A 27572-nucleotide genomic window follows, 5' to 3' on the forward strand; every position below is an offset into this window, starting at 1 on the left:
TAAGGCTTATTTTCACTTTTTTGAAGAACACACAAAAAGATGATTTCTGGAATAGACTACTAAAAAGATCTCCCTCTTTGGCGAGAAGAACAGAGAAGACTGAACTAAGGAAAAGGTGAAGTCATAAATTATGAGGAAACGATGGTATTCCGACTATATAAAGGCTATTTATTTTTCCTTTCTCTATATTTTCTCTTTTTGTAGAGGAGAGGAAATTCTAAAAATAGTTGATAGATGTTTTGCCATTAACACCAGGAAAGTGTGTGGGGAAAGAAAAAAGATGGGGGAGGGGAGGGGAAAGGACTCAATTTTATTTAATTAGTAGAAAGAGCAACATAAATCAAAGCTATCTATTGATTCCAGTCTTTGTAATGGTCTTTGGATGTAATGAATTTATTTAGGCATGAGTGACTTAGTATTTTCAATCTGATTTTGGTTTTAATCCTCTTTTGGAGGAGGGTTGGCATTTTAAAGTCTGGGTAGTTTGAAATTTGGCGAAGTGACTTTGTTGTTGTTGTTGCTACTATTGTTATTGAAGCAAATTTTATCATTTTACCTTAAAACAACTTGCAAGTATTAAATGGCTCGTTTGTGATCTCCTCTTTTACAGATTTCCCCCTCCAGATCTAACGAATACATTAAGGTCCCTGCGTCATTTTGGAAAGAATTTATTATAAATCAGAGAGTTAGAGGTTCAAAGGTTGACATTTCTGAATGTTGATAGTTTGTCTTTTCATGCCATGCAAACAGGTCTAACTTTTAAGGGAAGTTGTGGAAATTCCCTGATTTTTTTTTTTTTTTTTGTAGTGGTTGGAAGCCAAGTTTTTCAAAGCATGGAGTTGAAAGGAATCAGATGAGGGAGAGAGCCGCTTCTGAAAAGGAGTAACCCCAAACCCAAGCGCGCGGCGCCCTGCTAGTCAGCTAGCTGCGGTTGAGGAGGGGGACAGGGAGGCGAGCTGAGCGCGGGTCGGGAAGGGGGCGCTGTTGCCCTCACCCGGGGTCCAATCTGTGGAGCATCAGCCAGAAAGCCAGGCGTGATACAGGTCAGGCTCCCCGCATCATCTCCAATCTCTACACCCCACTAGCCCTCGAGGGAGAAATGAAACCCACCAGGGGGGTTGTCTAGAAGACAAACATCCCTTGATGAGCCGCCCGCGTTCACTGCAGAAAAGACAGCGCGCCGGCTGGGCGGGTGTGCACATCCGCTGCAGCCCTTTCCCAGCTGATACTGCCCAGTAATTCACAGCAGTCTCGCGTCCCCGCCCAACAGCTTTGGGAAGAATCCCCTGCTTTTCCCCTCGCTTCTCCGAAGCAGAACCGCATGCACTGGTGGCTCCGCTGCCTCTGCGGGCTGAGGCGACACGGCTAGTCCTTCTAGCACATGTAACAGGGGCCTGGGGCGGGAGGGGCGCGGAGCAGGCTCTCCGGGAAAGGGTGACTTCCACCCCTGCGGGTCCCTTTGCGCCATCCAAACCGGGGTCTCGGTGGTGCGTTTGGGTTTTCTTGGACCCGCTCCAGAGGTCCTCAGCTGTTCCGAGACAGCAAGAAACGCCACCTCGATCCGGAGTCTGAAAGCGTTTTCACTCTTCTCAGTGAAGCAGCTCCCCCTCCCTAGACGACGCGCCCCGCTCGGCTAGTCCCGGGCCGGGGCCGGGGAGGAGGGTTCCCCTCTCGCGGTTCCCTTCTGGCTCTCCGAGCTTCCAGGCAGGCGAAGGATGCCGGCGCCCTCGCTCCGGGGCCGGGTTTCTCGGCCTCCTCCTCCGCCAGTCCGCCCCCGGCGGCCACGGCGCCCGCGCGTCCAGCGAGGAGTCGGAGGCGGCGGCTGCCGGGGTCGCCCTCAAGCCCTCGGGAGCCCCGGGGGCCCAGGCTCCGCGCCCGCGCGAGGGCAGGGTCTGACCGGACGGGATCGAGAGCGGCGGGTCTCACGCCCCCGGCCCGGGATGGAGCGGCTGGGCCGGCAGCGCTCCGGGGTGGGGCTCGGCAGGGCTGGGAGCCGACGGGCGGCGGGGAGCGCCGGCACTTGCCGCGCATTTCCAGCTCGGGGCTCCCCGGGGCCCGCTCCGGTCGCCGGCCGCCGCCCCCGCCCCCCGCGCTCCCGCGCCCTAGCTCGCCCGGCGCGCGTTCCTAGGGCGCCACCTCTTTGCGACTAGCTCACTTCTCCGGCAGGTTTGCCCCGAGCGTGTGAACATTCCTCCGCTCGGCTTTGCACTCGCCTCCAACCTGCGCCGCCCGGCCAGCATGCCGCCCCGCCAGTGACACGGCCGCGCCGCGCCGCGCCGCGCTGCGCTCCCGCCGCCCCCCGGCGCCGCCGTGAGCCCGCCCTCGCGGCCACCTGGCCCTGCCGATCGACGACACGCGCACTTGAAACTTGTTCTCAGGGTGTGTGGAATCAACTTTCCGGAAGCAACCAGCCCACCAGAGGAGGTAGACGGCGGCTATGCATATATATGTGGGTCTCGCTGCAAGTGGCTCAGGAACCGGGCGGCCCAGTGCGCCCAGAAGCTGACTTTGGAGGGGAAACTTTCTTCTCTCTTGGGAAGGGGTTAGCCCTGCTCCACGCACCCAGGAGAGCTGCGGCCACAGTCATTAGACATTGCTATGGGAGACGTGTAAACTCGCGACGCATCCTTGATGCACGTAGAAAACCATTTCATTTGGGTTATTATTTCAGGGGAAGTGTCTCCGATTTTTTCTTTCCTTTTTGGTCCTTTTTTGCCTGTGTGGTTTGGAAAAGGCACAGTTGGAGTAGCTGGTTCCTAAATAAGTAAGTGCTGAGAGGCTCCAGAGAAAGTGTTTTGTTTTGGGGTTTTTTTTGGTTTTTTTGTTTTGTTTGTTTTTGGTTTTTTGTTTTTTTTTCTTTGCAACTTGGGAGATGCCCTGGATGCTGAAACGGCTATTTGAGAGCACACTAACGGGGGAGCGGGGCCGTGCGGGGAGGAGATGTGGCCTCCGGACTGACACTTCGGCCCCTTTGCTCTCTGTTGCAGGTCTCGAGAGCCAGCGGAGACGATGCTGCGGAGGCTGGTTCACCAGTGGAGCGTCGCAGTGTTCCTGTTGAGCTACTCGGTGCCCTCCTGCGGGCGCTCGGTGGAGGAACTCGGCCGCCGGCTGTAAGTGCCCCGGCCTCCCCAGGGCGCCGGGTGAGGGTTGGGAAGGTCGGGGCGAGAGGACCGCGGGCGGTGCGCCGCCAAGGGCTCTCAGCAGTCACGGATGTTCCCTCTGGTGCGAGCCAGCGGGAGATCCCGCTACCTGCGGCGGGAAGAGGGCGACGAGGTTGGGTCCTCAAACCCGGCGGCAGGAGAACGGGCTGAACCTCCAGGGCAGAGAGGCGAGAGACACATTTCACGCGAGTTTCCGTAAGAGGGAGCGTTTTACAGAAGCGCCTAGGCAAAGATCCTCTGCCTGCACGGAAAGAAAAAGGTTACTTTCAGGACCCAGGAAGGCTTTAGAAACCCGGCGGAGTCCGAGAGGCTCGGAAAGCTAGAGGAAGCCTTGGGGTGCATGGGGACAGAAGTCCGTGCGCGCTGGTATACATATTGAAAGTGGGTGGCAGTTGCTGTGTGAAAAGCGAAAAACTTACATCTAATTTTATTATGAATGACATAATTTTAAGCATATAAAGTAGGACCACATTACATAATGAAGGCATATTATATAATAAAGTAGTAACAACTTTGCAAATGGCACCACGCCAAGGTTAGTATCAATACCTTTCGGGGACGCTAGAGAGCTCCATCCCAAAAGGACCAGTAGGTGTGGAAACTCTTTTTCCCTTGAAAGGACCGCTCACAGTTCTTAAATCTGGAGTTATATATTTGCATGGTAGACTGAAAACTTGTCTTTCGGCATTCTCTCTTGGTGATTCTTTTAAGGATAATTTTTTCTTTAAAATAATCATACCTCCAAGGCCACTAGACAAATGTCATGAGGGGTATTGCCTGAGAAGTTGGAAAGGTGGGAGAGTTTCACTATCTAAATTATCTGTTGGACACAGTTCATTCATGTGTGTAACACACCTCAAGGTGATCCTGAAGCTGCTCCCTGCTGGGGATGGGAAAAGCATAAAGTTTGAGAACTGAGAAGAGTTTGCCTCTGGAGAAGGAATTAAAGAGAACTTTTACACTGACAATAAAGTGCAATATCTGATATTTACAGTACTGTTCCTGATGCTTCCTTGTAAATTCCCAAGGGGATACAGAAAGGCAACTGTTTTATATGTGCCCTTGGTCTATTATTAATTAAAGCAGAAAATCCTTAAATGAAATTACTTTAGACATGTCTGAACCTTGGCAGCAAAATGAAAATCTATTATGAATCTCCTAAGGCAAATTGTGTAGAACATTGTACTGAAGATAAAGCAGCATTGTACTCTTCAAATCAACATTTTGCTGATGTATTTCTGAAGAAATACTCATTTTTTGCTCATTTTGAGATTTATATTAAATTCAATTATTTAAGATCCATATGTAAATATAGGTGAGGACTGAATTCTTAAAAGCACACGTACGTACTGTATTTATTTGGCCGAGAAATACTATATTGGAATGGAGCCAATTTTTTTTCTTTAAAGTTGCTTAAGAAATACCTGTTTTCTCTTTTGAGAAACAGTAAATGGACCATGATTAAATCCACAGTGAAGGCATAAAAATAGTGCTAAGTTGTCCTGAAGGCTATTTTTAACTCTCTTTGTTGCACCTTGCAAAGTGAACATCAGAAACCATTTAGTAGCCAGAGACTCTGTTATAGTTTTGTTTGTGGGTGAAATATAATATTGTAGTTAAACACTCACACTCAGCAGACGGTTATAAAACTACCACAAAACATTCTTATAGCTAATGGCTAATAGATCATCACATTACAACCCTGGTTTTTCACAGAGGCTGAAATCATCAGTAGATGAAGATGTTTCATCAAATTCTTGCAGCCAAATGGAGTTAAAAAAAAAAAAAAAAACAAGTCAAGTCATTATTTCTGCTTTTCTGCCAAGGCACAGTACATTTTGTGTGCTAGACAAAACATCAGTCTACTATTACGCTAAACCCACTGAGTTTCTTGAAAGAAATTTTAACATATAATCAAACCATACTCCTCCCCAATTACTTTTCACACCAAGTATTAGGAGAAACTGCTTTAGAAGTTTTGCTAACTAGGGACTCATTTTTAAGGGGGCAGAAATTAGTACAGCAAGAATCATGCAAAGGGGGCAATAATCAGTTGTGCATCTTTTGGATCTGATAGTGTAGAAGCCTTCAACAAAGGTAGCTAGAGCATGAGCATGTTGAAGGTTGGAAGGTGATGCTATGGATGCTTCTGTGCAGATGAACATAGCTTTCAGCAGGTGGCTACCTTTGTGTATAAGTTAGAGAGGGAACCCGGCAGATTCAGAAACCTAAAACATCACTGGCTGATTTGCTGGGGAGCCAGACTGGGTCTGTTCCACTTAATGAAAAGCATAACTTTCAACTGAGTCATCTGGGCTGGAAGGGACTTCTGTGAGTCATCTTAACTCTAACACCCTAACCCCGGCTCCTCCATGTGCCACAGAACTTTTCTCCTCAAACCCAAGCTCCTTCTTGTGGAGCCTCACAGCAGCGCAAGCCTGCTGCTCCTGCCTGGGCTGGAGGAGGAATTTCCAGTCCTCTGCTTTTTCCCTGTGTTCCTTGAGAGCGCCTTAGAAATTTAATCTCCTCCTGAAAAAGTCCCCTGAGAGCCATTGTTCTTTAAAGCTAAAGAGCTATATCTTTTTGACAGCCTCTACTTTTGTCTGTTAAGTATTCCCCCTCCATTTCTGCAATTTTTTTTTTTTTACAATAATCGAAGGAGAGTATGAATTAATGTTCTTGTTTTTCCATGCTGGAGCTTAGATATGTGATATATGCCATGTGAAAGGCTGTGCTAGCTAATGCTTAAAGACAAATAGAGTAATGGACTATCACTGGAGCCATATTTACAACTTAAATATTTCAGAATTGTCTGAATGAAAAGCCTCTTGAATTTGAATTGATTAGCCACCACCTATGTCTATCCAGTTTCCACTAGCCGCTCATTTATCCTTATGTCAGTTCCCATCTATTTTGAAAATGTATAGAACCTCCTATGGGCCTTATTCCTTGTTGATCATAAAGGTGCCATTATAATCCTGCCCTCTCAGGTAGCTGCCCAATCAGAAATTCATTCTTCTCCATATTTTAAATATAGATGTTTTTGAATGATGAAGCAAATCATCTAATAGCATTTCAGATTTAACATTTAGAAAAATGCCGCTAACTAGGAAATGCCCCCTGCCAGGCAGAAAGCAAAGTTGGCACCTCCCAAGAGAGGTGCTATTTTAAAATGGACAAAGTTGGGTCATATTGGAGGCTTCTTCTAAAATAGGAGGATTACTGCATTCCCCAGGAGAATGAAGAGCCATCTGGGAAAGTTCAGGGTTTGAAGTAAGAGGGCGCTGTGACTCACTGACAGGCATATATGCCTGTCCCCGGAGGCATGGGCAATGGTGGCGTGATTACAACAGACTAAAAGTTTTGGCTTTGGGTTGTGAGAATAGGCTACATTGATTATACATTTGGGGAGCAATACAGATGGGGAGGAGGTGTACCTGGGGTTGAGAAAGAAATAAAAGATCCCTGTACTTTAAATGACAGGCTAAGTATGTCTAAATGTGACATTTTGCTAAAAGATCTTATTTCACAGCAATGCTTATGAAATATCAAGCATATCAGTCCGATTCTTTTAAAAAATGTCATTAGAGAATATAAATATAATCTGCCAAATCCTCCCACTTGTAAATTATTAAGGTTTTCTAGATGCTATTGCCACAAAGTAAGTGATTTTTAATCCAGTCACATGTGGCACCTTCAAAATGAAGAGTGAATCCTTCATACCTCATTTCAACCAGGCTCCTGTTAAATTCCTTTCCATTAACTCATGTCTTTTTTTCAACTACATGGCTACAGGATTTAAAGTCAGTCCACATGCTAAAATATCCAAAGGAGGCCAGTATTCTGCCTATAAGGTCAAGAGAAGGAATGGCTGTCTTTTCATATCTGCTCCTTTAACTCATAATCTAACTAGACAATCTCTCCTCTCACCCTCCTCCCCTCCCCCACCCCATGATAATCCAAACTCTCGGAATCCCATGTCCTTATTTTAGTGATGAAAATGAACTTTTTGGAGGGGAAGGCAACAGCTTGATCCTCGAGGAAATTCATAGCTTGCTGTCCAAGGGTGAATTGTCAGGGATCCCACAGCAGGCTTTCATTCCCTACCCTTCCGGTAGTGTTTCCTGAACATGCACTTCATCCGAGCAGAGAAGGGCCAGAGAATGTGAAAGAGCAATCTTGGTTTTAGAATCAGGAGGCCTAGTTTCTGGAATCCTGACTGTACCTGCTCTCACTGAGCGAGGCATCTCCAAACTTCACTCTCTCATCCACACAATGAGAAGGCTATTTATGATTGTCAAGTTAATTCTGAGAAGTTAAAGAAGTGGTTCTCATAAGACAGTGGTGGATCCAGACACCACTGTGCAGGGGAATAAGAACATCCAGGGATGGACCCCCAAGAAATACCTTTGAAGAGTTTTGAAAATGAAAGATTTTTTTCAGTGTAGAGCTTTCAGTGGCAGAAATCACTCAAGGGAGTTTTTGGGGAAGAGGATTACTTTTCTTTTTTTAAAAAGATTTATTTATTTACTTATACAAGAACCGGGGTACAGGCCAGATGCACGGGAGGGTGAGAGGCTTCACCAGAGACAGAGGGGGAGCAGAACAGGCAGACTGATGAAATACACTGCTGAGGGGAGCAGCGGGCGAGGCAGGAGAGGTCTGCCACGCCATGTGGAACCCTCACTGCTGGCCGGGATCAAACCTGTGCTGCAGAGGTGGCAGACAGCTTCATAGCTCGGCGATCAACCGCCTGCACCACCAGGGGAGGCCCAAGAGGATTACTTTTCTAAGGAGCTCTCAAGGAACACAGCAATCAAGGGAACGAAGCAAAGAGCAACAGCAATGTTGAAGCAGCCAGATATACCTGTTCATATGTGCAAGCTTTCATTGTGGTTAAAACACACAGAGCATGAAAAAGGAATACATGAATGGGCATTTAAGCCAGAGTCAGAGAACCAGCTAAAAGAATGGACAGGATTATTTTTTTTCACCATATTTTTCATTAGAGGGTTGTTTAAATAGAAAAAAAAAATCACTTCATATCTGTTCCTAGAGATATGTCACAGAGAAAGAGGAGAAAAGTGAATTTCTCAACTAAGGATAATACCCTTAGAAGTTCTAAACTAAAAAACCAACAAATGAAACCTTGAAGCACAGAAGAACCAGAGTGTTCTCACTTAAATGCACAATTTTACAGAGTCCACCGACGACTTTACATGAAGATGCACTCTGACAGTGAGCCTTTAGTTGTAAGTCCTGGAAGCCCAGAGTCTAATATGTTAAAATTTAGCTTGCAACTCCTGTGTTAAAACTTAGCCTGAAAGTGGTTTTCTAGACAGCTTTTCTTGCTCACCTCATTCTTGGTCTGTTTGCTTTTACTCTTAGAACGTGCTGGGCTCTGAGATTCAGTATTATATTACTTTCTTATCAGGGAGCTGTGCGTGTGTGTGTGTGTGTGTGTGTGTGTGTGTGTGCATGAGCCCATATACATGAGTGTGCCTAAGGCAAGCACTCAGGTAAAACCAATCTCCTCGGCTAGGACATCTGGAATTATTTCCCCATCAGAACTCTGAAAAGGTGAAAAGCAGCTTAGTGCTTTCTGGACTATTTCTGAGAATAACTGATCATGTTTTAACTGAGATGGGAATATGGAAATAGCTGGATGCCTTACCTTCCCAGTAAACACAGGGGGCCCACGAGGTCTGGGGTGCCCTTTTTCCCACCTAGGTCACCTACCCAGCAAGAGGCCAACCCTGGCCTCCGAGCCTCCTCCTCACTGGTGCCCTTCCCTTCCCACTTTCACCGAATTGCCTTTCCAGCTTGTGGCCTGTGGCAGACCAACTAGAAAAAGAAAGGGCATGTCCCCCTCCCCGCCCCCGTCTTTGTGGTCTCTATCAACGACTACAATTTATTTATTCACTTCCTCTTCTGCTATTTTTTTCTCTAAAGCAAAAGGGCCGTGTCTGAACATCAGCTCCTCCATGACAAAGGCAAGTCCATCCAAGACCTGCGGCGACGATTCTTCCTTCACCACCTGATCGCAGAAATCCACACCGCGGAAATCAGAGCTACCTCGGAGGTCTCCCCCAACTCCAAGCCTGCTCCTAACACAAAGAACCATCCGGTGCGATTTGGGTCCGACGACGAGGGCAGATACCTAACTCAGGAAACCAACAAGGTGGAGACATACAAAGAGCAGCCCCTGAAGACACCCGGCAAGAAAAAGAAAGGCAAGCCCGGAAAACGCAAGGAGCAGGAGAAAAAGAAGCGGCGGACGCGGTCGGCCTGGCGAGGCGCAGTGGCCGGGAGCGGGCTGGACGCCGCCCGCCCCTCCGACTCGGCCGCCAACGCGCTGGAGCGCCTCTCACGGTAGGTGACCCGCCCGGGCTGCCGCAGCGCCGCTCGGGCCTCCGGCCGCGCTTGGTCTTGGCTTGGGCAAGCCGAGATCTTTCTCTTTCTGTCTACCTCCACCGGCGACCCCACCAGTTAAAAGCTTACCCGAGCCAGGACAGCTCAGAATGGTCTCCTGAAAGCAGACCACATACGTTTTAGAAGCCACTTCTCTCCTCCACTCCACGGAACCCTCCCTTCTCCCCTGCTGCGCCCCAAACACTTCAGTCCTGCAGCTCTCTGTTCCTTACTTCATGTCCAGCTCAAGCTTCAGCCGACTGTCTTCAGCATTTGCTGGAGACGTGTCTTTATTCCCCTGCTCTCACACCTTGGGAAATGTCATCCTTTTTCATTTCTTACTTTTTTTTTTTTCACTTCATGGGAGAACATAGAAGGCTAGGATCTACAAACACTACAGCACATTATCTTACCATAAACATTTCTAGGCCATTCACTTTTTTTATTTTTAATAATTTATTTTTAACTAAATGTATTTAATTAAAGTTGAAATTTATTTTTATTGAAATAAATTAGGAATTGCAAACACACACTTTAAATATATTTAAATTAAATTCTGGTTTCAACCAGCTCATAAAAGAAAAATGGTGTCTGAAAATGAAGTATTGGCTTGGGTAGGAGCTCAGTTTTTTTTTTTCATGTATCTATTTTGTCCACTGCCAAGTTGAAAGAATTTTTGTAAGATATTACAGTAGGAAAAATAAAACTTTCCATTTATGCGACTTGTTTACCCCTATCTTACAGAGACAGGTAGGAAGGCCATTCACAGACTTCAGAGACTAGGTTCAAGTCTTTCAAGACTTGGGTGTGAACTTTAAATTTAAAGTTTACAACCTTGGCCAAGTTCTGTATCTTCCTAAGACTCACTTTCCTCCTCTGTGAAATGAAGATAATAATTGTACCAACTTCACAGGATTGGGTAAAGATTAAATGAGCTTACTACATGGGATCAGTGCATGTCATATAGTAAACACTCAGTAAGTTGCAACTTGATGTTGTCTTGGTGCTTGTAGATCTAGTTCTGATTATTCTATCACCTATCTATCCATCCACCCATCCAGCTACCTGCCTATCTATCCATTTGTTCCTTTATTCACCTATTATCTATCTATCTATCTATCTATCTATCTATCCATCTGCCTACCTACCTACTGTGTTTCTATGGGGTAAAAAAAAGGGGGGGAGGGAGATATTAACCTCATTTTATAAAATAGAAATCCAAATAAGCCCTCAGAACTGAAGTTCTTTCCTCATTTCTAGGGATGCTTCCTGACCCATGCATTTTTACTCATAGGCTATTTTATGTTTCTGACTTTTCAATACAGCACTTCTGTAGGGTTTGGAAGAAAGGGGGAAAACACACAAATATGTCAGGTGCAGCTAATTATCTCCTTTTTGAAAGAGCCCCTGTAACTGCTCCAGTCCCTTCTTTTGATTAGAGAGAAGGTTGTACAATGAGCCTTCAAATGTGAGTTTGTGAACCTATTTACCATCACCACTCTCTGAGTTGACAAAACCCACCATTGCATAGCCGATAAAATTTGCCATCAAACTTTAGCAGGTAATTACACTGGATAAGCTGTAAGCTTTGGTCATCAAAGGGCAGTGGCACGAGAGAAATCTTCACCACAGTGAATGACCTAGTCTGCAGCTATCTTATGACCTAAAAGGGTAACAAAACCAATCCTATGAATTCTGGCTCAGTGCCCATATTCAGTGTATTTTATGATCCTAAACACTGTCTTGTGTTTATGTGTATATGTGTATATCTATATATGCACACACATATACATACACACACATATATGACATTGAATATAAATGAGTGAGTGAAACAAGAGTATACTTTTAAATGAATTTTATTCATTTAAAATTTGCAATATATCTGGAGAATTAAGGAAAATGAGCACTCATCAAATCTTATCCCAAAGCTGTCTCTAAGTTAAAGTAGATCTAGTGAAATTAGGTAGTGGCCTAATCAAATCCAGACCTAGAACTGAAAGAAATAGAATGTTTCTGCTTCTCCTTTCCATGCCCGGGTTGTGAGGGACATTCATGGAAAGCACTGTCCGTTTGGCAGCCAGATGTTGGCCCCCTCCCAACACAACCCAACAGAGGTACAGGCAGGAAAGGGGAAATGTGGGAGCATACTGATGAGATCATATGGGACACTACAATTCTGTTATCCAAACAGAATCATTTTAGAATAACTATTTTAAATTTTTATAAGCAAATAACCTTTTATTAATGTCCTCCCTTTAGTCTTTTTGCATTGTTATATGATGATATGAATCTGGTGATACAGTAAACATGAACTTTATTATAACATACACAGTTTTCTTCAGAAGAAACGACTGAGCTCAAATTGCCTTGCTCCTCTCACATGAGCCATTCTGTGGGAAATACATAGCTTTACATTTTGGAAATTACATTTTGAAATTTTTCATGTGGCAAATGAGACCTCAGATACAGTAGGGCTCATTTCATTGAGACCATATATTTCCCCTTAGTAAATATTGATTTAGAAATAATATAAAAGCTTTTCAGTATCCCAAAGGTCTAGGTTTTAAAGTGTTATCATACACACATGTATAATAAACATATACATGTTCTTTTAGGTGGTGGTTTATGTTTTACTTGGCGATTCCAAAACTTGTCTTTGTTAGAAGGAAATCAGAAACCAGGTAACAAGCAAATTGGCTATGCAGTATAAAATATAATTAAAAGATATTTTTCTTGGTCCTTTAGCTTAATCCTTTTTTCTGACTTTCCTTCAAAGGAAATAATTGCTCAAAGTACTATTCATTCCCCCCCCCCTTGCTTGTGTTATTCTTTCTTTTTTTTTTTAAGATTTATTTATTTATTTATACAAGCACTGGATACAGTCAGAAGCGTGGGAGGGTGAGAGAATTCACCAGAGTGGGGAACAGAACAGGTAGACTGATGAAATGCACTGCTGAGGGGAGCAGCGGGAGCGGCAGGAGAGGTCTGCGTGCCATGTGGGACACTCACCGGCGGCCGGGGATCGAACCGGTGCTGCAGAAACTGCAGGCAGCTTCGCAACCCAGCACTCAACTGCTGCGCCACCAGGGAGCCCCCTGCTTGTGTTATTCTTAAATTCAATTTACTCAATACCTTTTCATACAAAAAAAAATCTTAAAAACAGTATACAACACAAGTACTTCAGTTTTGCAAATATCTTTTTGTTTTTGTTCATCACAGTCATTCATGTCCACCCACCAGTTTAATCTTAAATTCTTCTTTTTTTCCTCTGCAACTGATTGCTAGTTTATCACTCCAACCAAAATTATCAGGGAAAGAGATAATTCCTTAAGACATTAAAACTCCCTAAATGCTATACTTGTTTTTCTTGCTTTGAGCTGCACATAAAATTCCTAAATGTCCAGAATTTGCCCTTTCATTGTTCGCACACCTATGTGAAACTCTACCTACCACTGCAGCTGTTAATGCAGTGATACAGCCACTTGAATTCCATTCTATAGTCTCTTCCTTAGATGCCTCTACATATTTGTTTGAAATAAAATACACAGACAGAAAGAAAAGAGGGAACAGAGAAAACACTGCCAGTATGTCTGAAAATACTATCATTCCAGTGTTTCAAGGTTAAAAAAAAATGTCATTCCTAGGTGATAATTTATTTTGAGTAACAAACACAGTGATGTGAAAAATTGTTATTCCATACTTTTAAGGAAATTGATTCTTATTCACTTATTTAAAAGAGGCTCTCCCAATCCCTAATGCAATAGCTATTCAAAAACCAGTGGAACAAGATAGGATCCTTAGTCTTAGTTTTGGCTTCAAAAACTAAAATCCAACGATAGCTTCACCTATTTGTGTTTAAGGATGACTAAAGAAATGACCGATATCATCAAATATTCAGTCGAACATACTGTTTACCTACACATCTTTCCAACATTCACCCCAAATCATACAACCTTATCCCCATAACATCCCAGTACCTCAGCAAGAAACTGGCCAAATGATCAGATTAAGCAGTCTCTGGACTTGCCTATGTCAAAACCTCACTAGGGAGCGAATTTTTAAGCAAGGTGTATTTGAAGATGGATTATGCCACCTAACCTTAGTTCCAAATCCTCAAAGTTGTCCTTTCCCTTCTTCAACTTGCCAACTGGCAGCTTTGGAAACTTCTCACAGGGTCTCCTTCTCTCCAGCAGAGTATATATAATTAGAAAAGCAGGCTCTTTCTCTTTCTGCACCACATCGATCATTCGGTGGAATGAAAGGCTCTGCCTGTAGTTGAGACTATGGAGAGGCAGACAGGTCCCACAGACATCTCCTGTAGGAGGTATTTACAAGAATCCCTGAATCTCTTTCTACTGTGATTCTGTATTCATTCGTTTATGTTCCTTATTTTATGCCTATTCATGTGCAAGGAGAATTAACCTATTTTTCTCCTCTTCTTTCCCTTCCTTCTCTTTGCAGGAGGCATTGAAATTTTCAATGAGACCTTCAGAAGACATATTGCAGAATTCTGTAAAAGTGGACATATGGAAAGTATTAGAAATATTTATTGTCTGTAAATACTGTAAATGCATTGGAATAAAACTGTTTCTCCTCCATCACTCTATGAAACTGCACGTTGGTCATTGTGAATTTTTTTTGTCAAGTCTAATTCAATTATTATTATCACATTTACTATAATTTATTTTGTCAACCAATGTATTTATTTTGTAAATGTATCTTGGTGCTGCTGAATTTCTATATTTTTTGTAACATAATGCACTTTAGATATACATATCAAGTATGTTGAGAAATGACACAATAAAGTGTCTCTATTTTGTGGTTGATTTTAATGAATGCCTAAATATAATTATCCAAACTGATTTTCCTCTGTGCATGTAAAAATAGCAGTATTTTAAATTTGTAAAGAATGTCTAATAAAATATAATCTAAATTACATCATGACTCAGAAGGTGGGTTTTATATATCTATATCCTTTCAGATTTTAGCAGAAAGAACACAATGTAATTTTTTAAACCGTATTTGCACATGGTCTTAAATTTAATATGCTTACATTGGTACATATTCCAACATTTTCACATTAGCTTTTAGTTAAAAACCACTTAAAATGTATTTTGTCCAATATTTAAGTTCAAGTCAATAGATTGGCTGAACTACCTAGATGGCATTTTTTATAAAATATGTACTATTTGAAGCGAGGACAGGAGAGAGCAAGGGGAAAAGCAGAGAGATGGCAGGAGAAAAGATTAAAGAAACTTAGTGCAGAGAGCCAGCCAGAGCTGGAAAAGAAGGGAAAGAGGTGGGCCAGGAACTTTAAGGCCAAGGGTAATTGTGACCAACGTAAAGTTGAACTGGAAAAATTTTGCTCTTACTGGTAACCATAGCCAGCATCAAAGAGGCACTCGAGGATTCTCCCTGTGAAAGGTTCCACCAGCCAAAGGAGAGAGGCTCGGGTTTGGAAGCCCCAAACTCTTCACAGGGAAACTTGCTTTCCTGTGATGTCACTGTTCTGGCCGATGGTTGCAAGCAGCTTCGGTGATATGCACACACCATCCCCCTTCTATTCTAAGAACCACCACCCTCCTTGTTCTGACCTCTGTGCTCAGATGAAAACACAAACATTTTTCTGTTACAGCTTTTTTTGTTGTTGTTTAACTGTCTGCAGCTCAGGCCACATGAGTGAAAAACAGCGCAACACCATAAATGGTCTGTGAATCAAGCCAGCTCACGTTTGGGAGGTATTCTATGTCCCGTAGTCTGTTAGGGGTTTGGGAGGAGGCACAAGAAGAAGTGTTGTAACTTCCCTCAAGCTTCTCTCAGACCAGTGGGAAAATGATACACACACATGCAAGAAACGCCTGCCTCGATGCCCTATTCAAGAAACTATGAAAGGTGGTAAAACTTGATGAGCATTTGAAAAAGAAAACACACACACACACACAGGAGGAGGCTGGTCTGAGCAGGTGTCAGCAGGGTAATGTTTCTGGGAGGAATATTCCAAAATTGAGCTTATTCATATTTTTGCTTGAGTCCCATTGTATATTTTGGTAAAAATTTTGAGCCTCTGTTAGTAAGCAAATATGAAAATTTGTTCTTAGCCTCAATTATGAATTTGCTGAAGATGACTTTTACATCTCAGGGACATTCAGAAGTTTAAGGTCCATTAACTAATACTGCATCAACCAGTATTCTGGAGTGCCTTGAAAACAAGAAAAGCTCATTGTGCAAAACTCCACATGGAACTCTGAATCTTTAGTAAGATTGTGCCAAACCCTTACACATTGTTCACGTGAAATATATGGTTTTTTAAACACCAGTTTGGCAAAAGTTCAGACATAAGGACAAGGAAGCACCAGGCATCTTTAAGTTTCTCTTCACAAGTTACACATTGCTAAGAGGAAAGGGGGAAGAGAGAGTTTGGGGGGTTCACAGCCGTCAACTCTCAAGAAAGCATTGCTAACACAGTTACGCCCCTAAGTCATATACCCTAGCTCTTCCAGCAGTGGTAAAGAGTACAACTTCCGCATGAAGGATGGGCTGGAAGATCAGGGAAGCAAAAGAACCTTTGGAAGAAATTCTCATTGTCATATCTATGAAAGAACATCTGAAACACATCATTTTAGATAATGAGCATTTAAATATAAATATAAAAGCAATGGCAATTTAAATAAAGGCAAGTTAGACTATGTATTTGGGAATTAAGAAAAATAAAACTAAATCTGCAGACAGAAATTTGGTACTTAACTGAACACTTAATATATGTTTATGGATATGGTGAAGACCAACTCTAAAATAAGTTGAAGTGTGAAGACCCCATCCATCCCCTCTGTATTTTCCCAGAGTGCTTTCGAAAGCACTGCGTGTATAACACAGGTAGAGCATTCAGGGCTAAGTCATGAACTGAGGTCACTGGTGGCATTTTTGGTCCTGAAAATAAAGTCAGTGTTGGCATTTCCCTTCCTTGTCATCAAAAATGAGTTTGGGATAGGCAGTGTCCATATGAGAATTATGGAGAAATTGAACCTTTTCTTGGGAGAAAGCACAATCAAACACTGTTGAAGACTTCAGTTTGATTTTCCATCAACTGTTCTGACTATGACCCACTGAACAAAGTAGCTATTGATATTTAAACTTTTGTATCTTCCATTCAAGGGCAAAGGGAGCCAATCTTCTAAAAACTCAATAAAGTTTTCCTAATGCATTATGTAATGAACCCAGTAAGAAGCAGCAAGTCAAATCTTACTTCAGTTTTACCTTATTGTCATTACATTAAAGAACACAAGTTAATACCTTTTATAAGACATTCTGGAATATTGACTCCATCACCAGGTATTAATTCTAGAGTATCTCAAAATTTCGCTGCTATTCCTCCCATGGGCCACAATGTTCAAAGGAAACAGAACAAGCTGTGGACAGCAGCAAGGTGCCACCTTGTTGAAACAGAGAGGATCCATCTTCAGTAAAGTGTGTGCACTTTTATTGAGAGGTCTGAGCAGGAGGTATCCTTGAAAGGAGCAATGACGCCTCCACAAATCAAGGGCAGAAGACATTGTAAACACAAATATTTGCCATGTTCCTCACTGAATAACCCAGAAGATATTATGAACAAGAATTGGATCAAAGATTCCATTATGCATCCAGGAAGACACTGCCGTATGGCAAGTGAATTATTCTTTAGAACGCTATTGAATATTTCAGAGTAGTGGTTAACTGTGGCAGCTACTAAGACTAAACATATTTTTTCAATGAATCCATTACTGTGTATACTTGGGTTAACAACTTAAGGGAAGTATGATGCCTCTGATATGCTGATGTTACTTCCTTGTTTGGCGAGCTTCTTAAGGGTAGGAGCCTTGTCCTATTCCATACACACCATTCAAGACTAGACAACAGCATTCTCACATAACAGGTGCTTGATACATTCCTTGGACACAGTTTAAAAGTTCCCTCAGTTTCTCATTGAATTAACCAAAAATTAAAGTTCAGCAAAAAGTCTGCCAGAGGTAGGAGAATGAAGAGTTTTGAGTATTTCCGATTCCCACTAGAGGCCAACCTTTAACTCCAATGAGAAGACACCTTGAGAATAACTCTGCTAAGTTATCAACTGTTCCCAGAGTGTCCTTTGTTTTTCAGTTGCTGGTTGAAAAGAAACTTTTCCAGCCCTGGAAGTATAAGAAGCAAGGGTTTGTGTTGAGTGTACTGCCACCTCCCAGAGGAAGGGAGGAGAATTTAAAATATCAGGTTTTCTTCCTATGAATACACTGCACAGAAGTTACCCACAGGGCCCAGTTGTGCAAAAGAGGCATGTTGCTATTTGGTCAAAAGATTAATGTACACAGTTCCCAACCAGAGCCACCCAACATCGGGTGAAAACATTCACGTCTCTGTGCAAATTTCCTGATATGCTTGTATTTACAAGTGCAAAGCCAAAGGGATGAGTTTGCAGACTGCATCGGAATTAAATTTCAAAACATCTTAAGAAATGGTCCTTGCATTCTCTTTAAAACTGGAAGACATTTACAAATGGGAATAAATACAAACTGTGTCACCCTTGAAAAATGGGTTGCTGTAATGGCCACTCCTATTCCTTGCCAAATCTATATTGCTTTGAGGTCTGAAAAGCAAAATCATTCATCCATCTTTCATTCGAACAAGGTAATTAATGGGCATTGTTCACTGTGTTGTCATTGAAAAACTGTTTGGAAGTGGTTTCTGTTGAGTTCCATGTTCTGTAAAATAAATGCAAAACAATAACAAACCTCGCCATGTTGGATTGAGTAATTGTGTATTTACATTACTCTTTCACTCATTCATCAGGAATTTCATAGAACTCTTGAGCCAATGTAAAATACATTGTTGAAGAGTTGTATCATGTCTATCTCTAGATGAAACAAAGTAGAAACCAGGCACATTCTCTTAAGGAAGAATTTTTTTGAGTTGACCAAGCAAGAGATTCTTAATTTCCCTCTCCTTCGAGATAAACTATGGTGGCAGATTTTTGGAGTTATGGTGGTGAGTGTAGTTCGGCAATATTTGTAACTATATCCCTAAAACACTTACAGTGCTGTTACCTCAATTTAAAAAATACAGTTTTTTAAAACTGAAAATTTTCTAACAGTGAAACAATTAGTATGTCAAAAAGAGTAAGACAGGATAACACCAAGTCAACAAATAATTAAGTTGGTATTCATTGTTTTCTATGAGCTCATCTTTCAGGCAGTTCACACTAACCTAATTTACACTCTTTCTCCTTCAATCCTCCCAAACACCCAGGAGAAAGATACAATTTGTCTCCATTTTACTGATGCTGTGCTTCTGCCTGAGAGAGGTTAGCCAGTCTGCCCAAGGTCGCACAGCTGGTAGGGAGAAGACACAGGACTCAGAGCAGGGCTCATTTAACCCTCAGTCAGTGCTCTGTCCGCAGCTACTACTCTGACAGCAACAAATGGTTCCAGAATAAACACCTTTTTTTTATACAAATGCTAAATTTATTTTCTTAATATATTTTGCACATCATTTTTCATTTTTGCACAATGTATGCATTTTCATCTTGGTTAGAGTCCCCATACAATGTTCAGTGAAATGACACAATCCAATTTTGCTCCCTTCTCTAATCTCCTGTGGGGGAATCATTTTGCTATTTTATCCGCTTCTGTCCTTCATAGCATTTTCTGAGCTGACTAAGCTCATAAATTGTTCTCTCTCTCTCTCTCTCTCTCTCCACACACACACACACACACACACACACACACACAGCGCCAAGAAGTCCAGGTGTTAGCACAGTGCCATGAATGAGCAGCTGTGGCTTTAAAAGGAGGGAGCAGAGGAGGGTGAGGGTGCTGGCTGGCAGGCCGGTGTGTAAACGTATACAGAGAGCCACTTTCTGTAAGAAGGCTAAAACATATTTAAAATAGGACCACCTCAGAGATGAAATCTTTCCCCTCCTGTTACCTCTCAACCTGCTCCAAAACTCCACTATTCAGTTTTTCCAAGCCTCTCTCTCCCTCCCTGCTTCCCTGGACCAGGCTGATTTTCTCTGTGAGCACTTGGTGCCTTCCAGAGTTCTTTGACTCCTTCAGTTAGCAGTCAGAAAAATTCCAGCAGTTCATTATTTCCCCAGCTAGCAGATGTGTGTGCCTATCTGCGTGTTTCTCTGCACGCGGCCCACACACGGGCGGACGATGAGTATGCTCTTGTCCTTCCAACGCTTCTTCACCTCTGGGTTGGCTTGGGAATATTTATTTTAAAATGACATAGAAAAGAGCAAAGAAAAGGTTTCCATTGAGATCACCTTGATTCAGGGATGGAGAATCCCTGTCCGCCACGGGAGGGCGCTGTGGAGGGACGAACTCAGGAGACAATCTTAGTTTCGGCAGCTTCGCATCTGGAAGTCAGCGTGGGGAGGGAGGGGGTGCGGAGAAGATGCACCAGCTCCTGGAAGGGCTGGCCTGACTTGCCTTTGAAAGCACTGGCGACTGAAACCTCTTGACTTCGCCCCACGTTACTCTCAGAGATTCTGAAACTCACTGTCTTTTTCAGTCAATTACATAGTCAATTATACGTCCTTCTGTTTTTCTGGCTCTCCAGCTCATTGCAAGGAGGCCTGCCCTGCTCAAAGCTGTCCTTCCTTTTCTAAGTAAAGCTTTTATTTTTTGGATAGCATAGTTTATTGAGATAACATAGGCTTACAAGACTGTTCATGCTTCAAAAGTTGATAGGTTCACACCTCTTCAGATGTGTGTTAATGACACCCACCACCAGGTCCCATAATCCTCCACAGCATCCCACTGGATCCCCTCCCACCTTTGCTCCCAATGTCAGATTTCTAGGGTTCGTTTTGTTTGGTTTTGCCCGTTTCTTTGTTTTTGCCTCTTTATATTCCACATGAGTGAAATCATCTGCTGTTTATCTTTCTCCTTCTGACTTAGTTTACTTAGCATAATCTCCTCTGGTTCCGTCCATGTTGTGGCAAATGGCAGGAGTTCATCTTTTTTTTAAATAGCTGAGTAGTATTCCACCGTGTATGTACATGCTCCTGTTCCACTCATTTGTCCTTGGACACTTAGGTTGTTTCCATAGTTTGGCTATTGTAAATAGAACTGCAGTGAACACAGCAGTGCATTTGAATTAGAGTTATTTGCGTTCTTCATGTAGATACCTAGGAGTGGAATTGCTGGGTTATACAGTTGAACTATTTTTAATGTTTTGAGAAACCTCCACAATATTTTCCAAAGGAGCTGGACCAGCCTATATTCCCATCAACAGTGTGTGAGGTTCCTTAATCTCCATACCCTCTCAAATAAGTGAAGTTTTTAAAGAGATATACAACTATATATATATATATATATATATATATATATATATATATATATATTCGTTGCCCAAAGGAACACATGGGTCTTAAGGTTATTGCTGAATATAGTTTACTGACTCATTGAATGAAGAAAAAAGATATCTTTACCTTTAATATGCTAAACTATTACCCCATGCCCTCTCTGTTTAGCTCTATTTCTCATTACAGTTCTCCTTGTCCCACATTCGCCAAGAATCAGAGAGATTCCTCTGCCCAAGCGATGATGGTCACCCCATGAACCTAAAGGCAGATTGTTCTGTCTGATCCCATGGAAAATTATCATGCCAGTTGTCTAGCTCTGTCCTGAAGCTCCCTTCTCATGTGGTATCATAATTAGCTTAAAAGTACATCAAAACAGGTTATTTTAAATCGATTTGATTGCTGAGTCAGCAGTTTATGTACTTTTTTGGCACCCGACCCCTAGGTTCATAGTTCTTTATCATCCCATACTTACTACTGCACCTTTCCCAAACCTTTTCTGGATTACTCTGGAATTAGTCCAGAATCTGTATTATTCCAGATAAATAGGAACAATAAGACATAAATGTCTACAAATCAACTTAGAATGAAAGATTGAATGATTTGCTATAAGGAAGAGGTTTATGTGATTATGGAGGCCAAGACCAAGATCTGCAGCCAGCAAGAGACATGATGGTTAGTTCCAGTCTGAGGGCAAAGGCTTAAGACCCAGAAAAATCAATGGGTAATTCCAGTTCAGGTCCAAAGACAGGAGAAGACTAAATACACAGGTTGAAGATAGTCAGGCAGAGAAAAAGAATTATTTTTTAGACAGCATTTCATTCTATCCTGAACTTCAACTGATTGGATGAGGCCCACCACTTCATGGAGGATATTCAGTCTATCAATTCAAATGTTCTCATCCAGAAACATCATCATAGACTCATTTAGAAATAATGTTTAACTGCTCCATGAGCTCTTATTGCCTGTCAAGCTGATACATAAAATTAACCATCACAGAGCTCCACTTACATATCCTATAGCATACTTCAGAATGGAATCAGCCTTTTCATATCAGTAAATATCTTAAACATTTCTATATATGAAAAGCCAAATGCCCTGCAGAGGAGGCGAAGAGAAGGAAGCCAGCAGTTGAGGCAGCCAGCAGTTCACTTCTCTTCTCTACCTGTGAACAGGTCACCATAGCATCAGAGTTGCATTCCCAGTTCAGTAAAAGGAAAGCCCTGATGACAGCCAGTCCCAGCTTCTGCCGAGCACAATTTAGTAATCCTTGATTATTATTCCAGCATGCCCCTTGCAGGTCTCACTTACCCCACTACAGAGGTTATCAAAAGCAGTCCTTTAATCCCAAGTTTTGTAAACACAACTTGGTCCATTCTGTAAACATTCAGTGATAATTTAACCCCCTGAACAGCCATCCCTCCCCACCCCACCCCCAGTCTAGCTCTGGGTTGTCTATTTTCCCCGCAGACATTGTTTTCACGCTATTTTAATTCTCTCTGTCCTAACAGACTGAATTCTGAGAACTGAATCTTTAGTTCTTCCTCTAGCCCTTGGCAACCTGGCAGCATTAGGTGCCAAGCAGAATTTGTTGAATGTATGAATGAAGGACCATCCGGATGACAAGCTCCCCTATAGGCAAGGACTGTATGTATCTCACCTCTGATTCATCAGAGCAGTGCCTGGCATACAGAAATTAGTAAATGAATGAATGCGTATTTACATGTGTATGCATATATACTCTGTCAAACCATCTTCCTGATCAGGGGAACCTGTATCTTGCTGCTTGAGTTCTATAACCATTCGTTCACTAATCACTTATCCAGCCATTCAACAAATGTGGTTTACTTGTTTTCAAGTAGATTATACAATCAATATTTACTCATAAGGTTACAATGACAAAAGTCTCTCCTGATGTCCTTTTATTTCTCTCATTCATGGTTTCAACCACATCCTCTAATGAACTGCAGCCTTCTGTCCATTTCCTCTTCCTACACTTTTTCTGAGTATTTCTTTCACAAGCTTCTTCCAGATTGACCTGTCGTCTCTGACTGTTTTCATCTCCTCTTCTAACCTAGCCTTCACCTTCCAGCCCAACCAAATTTATTGTCCTGTGGTTCCTTCCCCTGTTTCTTCCCCTCTTGGCCATGAGCCTTCATGCGATTTTTTTCATATCTATGGAACAACAACCAAACCACAAGTTCCTCCTCTTTAAATCACAGCTCAAGGACCAACTGCTCCAAGAAGCTTTTTCCCACCCATCTTCCAATCCATCAGATCATCACTGACCCCAACTTCTACCACAACATAACCTTGAAATGACTGGATTTATAAGCATGGTGTGGCTGTAACCCAACTTCTGGCTTACGTCAATACTAATGGCCTAATCTCAGTATTAATCAATGTTAAATCTGGAAAGAACTAAAAGAAATGTTCAATACTCACTAAATCAACATTATAAAATGTAGCATTTGAGGGAGAAGACAATTAGGGATCCTTCACTGGAGTTTAGTGAATTTATTCCTTGCCTATTCCACCAGGGATTTTAGAGAGTATAATAACATGAGGCAAAAAAATGACAATTAAAAATAAACAAATATCAAGACCAGGGGAAATGTGGACAGAATGAAATACCAAGTTAATAGAGAAAACTGGAATGTAAATAATCAGCCTCAAGTCCTCCATGCTTGTTAAAGTTGAACTATCCATTTTGCTCAGATCTTGGCACTTTGACTATTTATCATCATGCCCCATGTGGGTTTTCTTTTTTTTTTTTTTACAATATTTAAAATGAATCCATCTTGCTTGAATGACATGAAATTGATCATATTACTAGTACTTTTTAGAGTCAATAGTGTTGTGCAATATAGATTAGTATTTCTAAATACAATTTGTATGAAACGTAACCCCTAAAGACATGGCATTAAATAGGGTGTGTGGTTAGTTGGGGAGACTGAATAATCCTGAGGAAAGTAATTCTGCCTTATTTTACTATGAACCCAGCACTTCTCAAACTTATTTGAACCCAATCCTCCGGCCTTGCTCCCCACAAAACACTCCACAGAAGTTGCTTCCAAGATATTCACTTGGAAAAAGCTAGTGTAGGACATTAGAAAGAAATCAGAACCCAAACACCATAAGATGCTTTGCTGTATTTGTAATGTTAGTTCCATCGCTGGGTGGTATATACACAGACACTCACTGTGAAATTACATGTGCCTTTGGAGGCAATTGGCAGATTTCAGAATTACAAAAGCAAAATCCAAAACTTTCCCCTCATGGAATTCCAGCTTCCAGCAGTTTCCCCAAAGCAGTGAGCACAGTAGAAGGTGCTAGTTCACCTGTGTAATGCTCTCTACTGGCATCTACATTATAATTTGGAACAACTACAATTACTACAGCAACAATGACAGCAGCAGGTACTTACTATGCACCAATCATTTTTCTCAGGGCTCTGTTCCCATTTAATCCTGTACCTCTGCTCAGCCATTATCCCCGTCCTGCCATGAGGAAACTGAAGCAGAAAGAGGTGAAGGAAGAGGCGAGTCACAGGACTCCAACTCCTGAATCTATGTGTTTACCAGGGCCCTGTACTGAATAAACCCTGTTTCACACAGGGTGGCCAGGGGAGACCTGCCCTATGTACAGACATTTGAGCACTGAAGGACATGAGGGAGAGAGGTGTGTGGGTGGTTGGGGAACCACATTATGGGCACAAGGAACATTAGGTCCCTGCCCATGAGACAGGTGTGCTTGGTGAGTTTGCAGAGTTCTGTAACATTTACAATCCCACATAATCCAAGCCCTGTCTGTCACCCAGTCTCCATGTAGTTCCTGAAATTGATTCTATTATTTACCCTTTTATTCTCTCACCTCTAGAACACTTCTCCCCCAGAACACCTACTATTCTGAACTTCTCCTCCCTCTGCCCCTTCTCACATCTCTGCTTTTATGAGGGTAACTTCTTTCGGTTTTGCCTCTTGTCGATCTTCCACTCCATTTCCATTAACTTCCCCATGATGTGGCTGTTTCCTCTGCTCTCCCTCCCCATACCTATCATTTCTGAGGTGCTCCCCATCAGGCGGGAGATGCTAAGGACTCAATAGGTATTAGATCATATAAAGCTCCTAACACCCTAATGAAAGGTTTTGTGAGTGTCTTGTTTTATGGACGAGGAACCTGAGACAAAGATTAAGTCACTTACTTGCCCAAGGCTACAGAAAGAGAAGGTCCAAATCCTGGCTCTAAGCATTCTGCTACATCATCCATCTAATGCTCATCACTGTTAAGTAATTTCAAGGTGAGAGTTGCCCCCCACCAAGCTCCTGGAGGCAAGGCCTATGTCTGGAATGATTTCTGGCACATAGAAAAGACACATTAACATGTGTTGCTAAGTGGTGGGACATACATAGCAGCCTTCTCCACCAGCAGCATATCCCTGACAGCAGTAGCATATGATCTAGGCCACAACATGAAGCCCAGACTTAATTTCAAGGTTTATCAGAGGCACCATCCAGGCTCCCTTTCTTTGGCCAAACCATACCATTTGTATGTCAGATTCTGCATTTCTGCCCACACCTTCTCCCCTCCTTAGATACCTTGACCCCCTCTTCCCTGTTTCTATGGTCCAGCAGGGACACCATCTTTTCCTTCCTCCAAGTCCACTCTGATCTGCCTGTCCCCAGGTCATGGTCTCAGTGCCTATAACTGTCCCCCCATGAACTCGCACCTTTCCCAACATACTGGTTTTAAGGACATTCCACTGATGGCTTCCTCACTCCACTCATAACTCCACACTCCTTTCCATATCTGCCTGATTTCTGTAATTTGTACCATCTGTGCTTTTAATTCTGCCTCTTCCCATCATAACAGATTCCTCAGTTGTTCTATGTCCCCAATGTAACAGCATTGGGTTAAGGGGTGCAACCCATACTTTAAGAAGCCTTCCATGGCATTTAGAAGACTGACTTTTTTAAATGATATATAACTTTCAACCAGAAAATGCTTAATTCAGGAGTTAAAGTTTTTCTCCACAGGCACTGAGGAACAAGAGTGGTCTTAGATTCTGTGGGGCAGGAACACACATACATCTGTGTCATGCCTGAGTTATATCTTTTTTTATACAAGCACTGGGTACAGTCAGAAGCACGGGATGGTGAGAGAATTCACCAGAGTCAGAGAGGGGAACAGAACAGGCAGAATGACGAAATACACTGCTGAGGGGAGCAGCAGGCGTGGCAGGAGAGGTCTGCGCGCCATGTGGGACCCTTGCCAGTGGCCGGGGATTGAACCGGCATTTCAGAGGCTGCGGGCCACTTCAAAGCCCAGCGCTCAACCACTGCGCCACCAGGGAGGCCCCTGAGTTTTATCCTTTTAATTAAAGCTGTGTAACAGGTCTTGCTCTGGACCAAGATCATTTTCTTGTTTCTATTTTGAACAGTCTGTAGAGGACCTATATCTAAAGAAGAGCGGCTCTGAGAACTATATGCAATGATCATTACTCCAGAATAGGTCCTAACAAAGATCTCTGAAAATCGATGTACATAGATGTCAATCACTGCTCTTTCCCTCTTGTTCATTCTGGCTCTTGTTCTCTCCATATCTGTGACACACACACACACACACACACACAGAGTTTTAGAGAAATATACCACTGATCTGGTGTGGGAGATATTTGAGAAACAAACTTGTATCATTATAGACCTATTCATTAGTGTAGATTTTCTTCATTTGTAATAATGTGATCAAAGACTGAGTATTTCTCATGAACCAGGCACTGTGTTGAGTGCCTTCTAAACATCTTTCTTTTCTTTTCTTCAAAATTTCTTTTCTTTAAGTTGGTAGGCACTTTATCCCATTTTCAAATAGAGACCATTGGACTTATTAGCCCAAGGAACATGTACCTGGGAAGGTCTTAGAACCTGAGTCCAAAGCCTTATTCTGTCTTTCCTAAGGTATGAATTCATTCAAAAAGTGAAACATCACTTGGGAATATAAAGAACAGAAAAGCTTTCTAACAGTCTTTACAATCTGATACATAAGCAGGGAAACCCTCAATGCAAAAGGTGAGATTTTGAAACATCTTACATTGATTTGATGTGTATGTTCTATTGTCTACTTTTTGTGTTCTGACAAAAATAATATTCCCCACTAATTAAAAAATAGTTTTAAATTATGAGATAACATTCCTATTTGATACCATATTTCTTTAAAATGTATTATTAGCAAGTACCACAGATCTTCTTGTATTAATAATATATATCTTTTTGAATCTCAAAATACAACATCTTTGATCCCTAAGGATCATCTGATCATCCTTACTAGGATGTTTCTTTTACAAAATAATAAATTGTCAAAGAAGATATTAAACTTGCCAACTTAAAAAAAATTATCCATAATATTTGTTTAAAGATCATCCCTCTTTTTGCAAAACCTCTAAAGCTTTTCCTCATTATTAAATATTTAAAATTAAAAAGAATTCCAGACCAACAGAATTTCTTCTAATGACTTTTGCCATGTTAATATGAAATTTCCATAGCCACCCCACTCCGCCTCCCCAATTTAAACTACAGGAAAAAGGGGCTGGAAGAGATTTAAAGAGGTCACAAAGTATATCCTCCAACCATCTGCAATCAGGACTAAAACTGAAAAGACATATTTTGAAT

At 42.3% G+C, this 27572-nt stretch overlaps 1 protein-coding gene and 1 long non-coding RNA gene across 3 annotated transcripts in view; one reads left to right on the forward strand and one right to left on the reverse strand.

Moving 5' to 3' along the window:
* Positions 1-27572, reverse strand: part of LOC119247611 (uncharacterized) — a 160518-nt gene that overhangs the window by 7329 nt on the left and 125617 nt on the right. The gene's annotated exons all lie outside the window — the stretch shown is intronic.
* On the forward strand, positions 611-14519 carry PTHLH (parathyroid hormone like hormone). 2 transcript variants are annotated; one of them, XM_037514178.1, is made up of 5 exons: positions 611-700; positions 2167-2424; positions 2988-3110; positions 9114-9533; positions 14037-14519. In XM_037514178.1, exons 3-5 carry the CDS (start codon positions 3010-3012, stop codon positions 14044-14046), a joined length of 531 nt encoding a protein of 176 aa, XP_037370075.1. In that variant the 5' UTR covers positions 611-700; positions 2167-2424; positions 2988-3009; the 3' UTR covers positions 14047-14519. The 2 variants fall into 2 exon arrangements, with proteins under 2 accessions (XP_037370075.1, XP_037370074.1); XM_037514177.2 differs by lacking the exons at positions 611-700; positions 2167-2424 and adding an exon at positions 2491-2764.

This window comes from Talpa occidentalis, unplaced genomic scaffold (genome assembly GCF_014898055.3).
Source record: "Talpa occidentalis isolate TD23 unplaced genomic scaffold, MPIMG_talOcc4v2.1 talOcc4.16, whole genome shotgun sequence".
In the NCBI taxonomy this organism is placed as follows: Eukaryota; Metazoa; Chordata; class Mammalia; order Eulipotyphla; family Talpidae; genus Talpa; species Talpa occidentalis.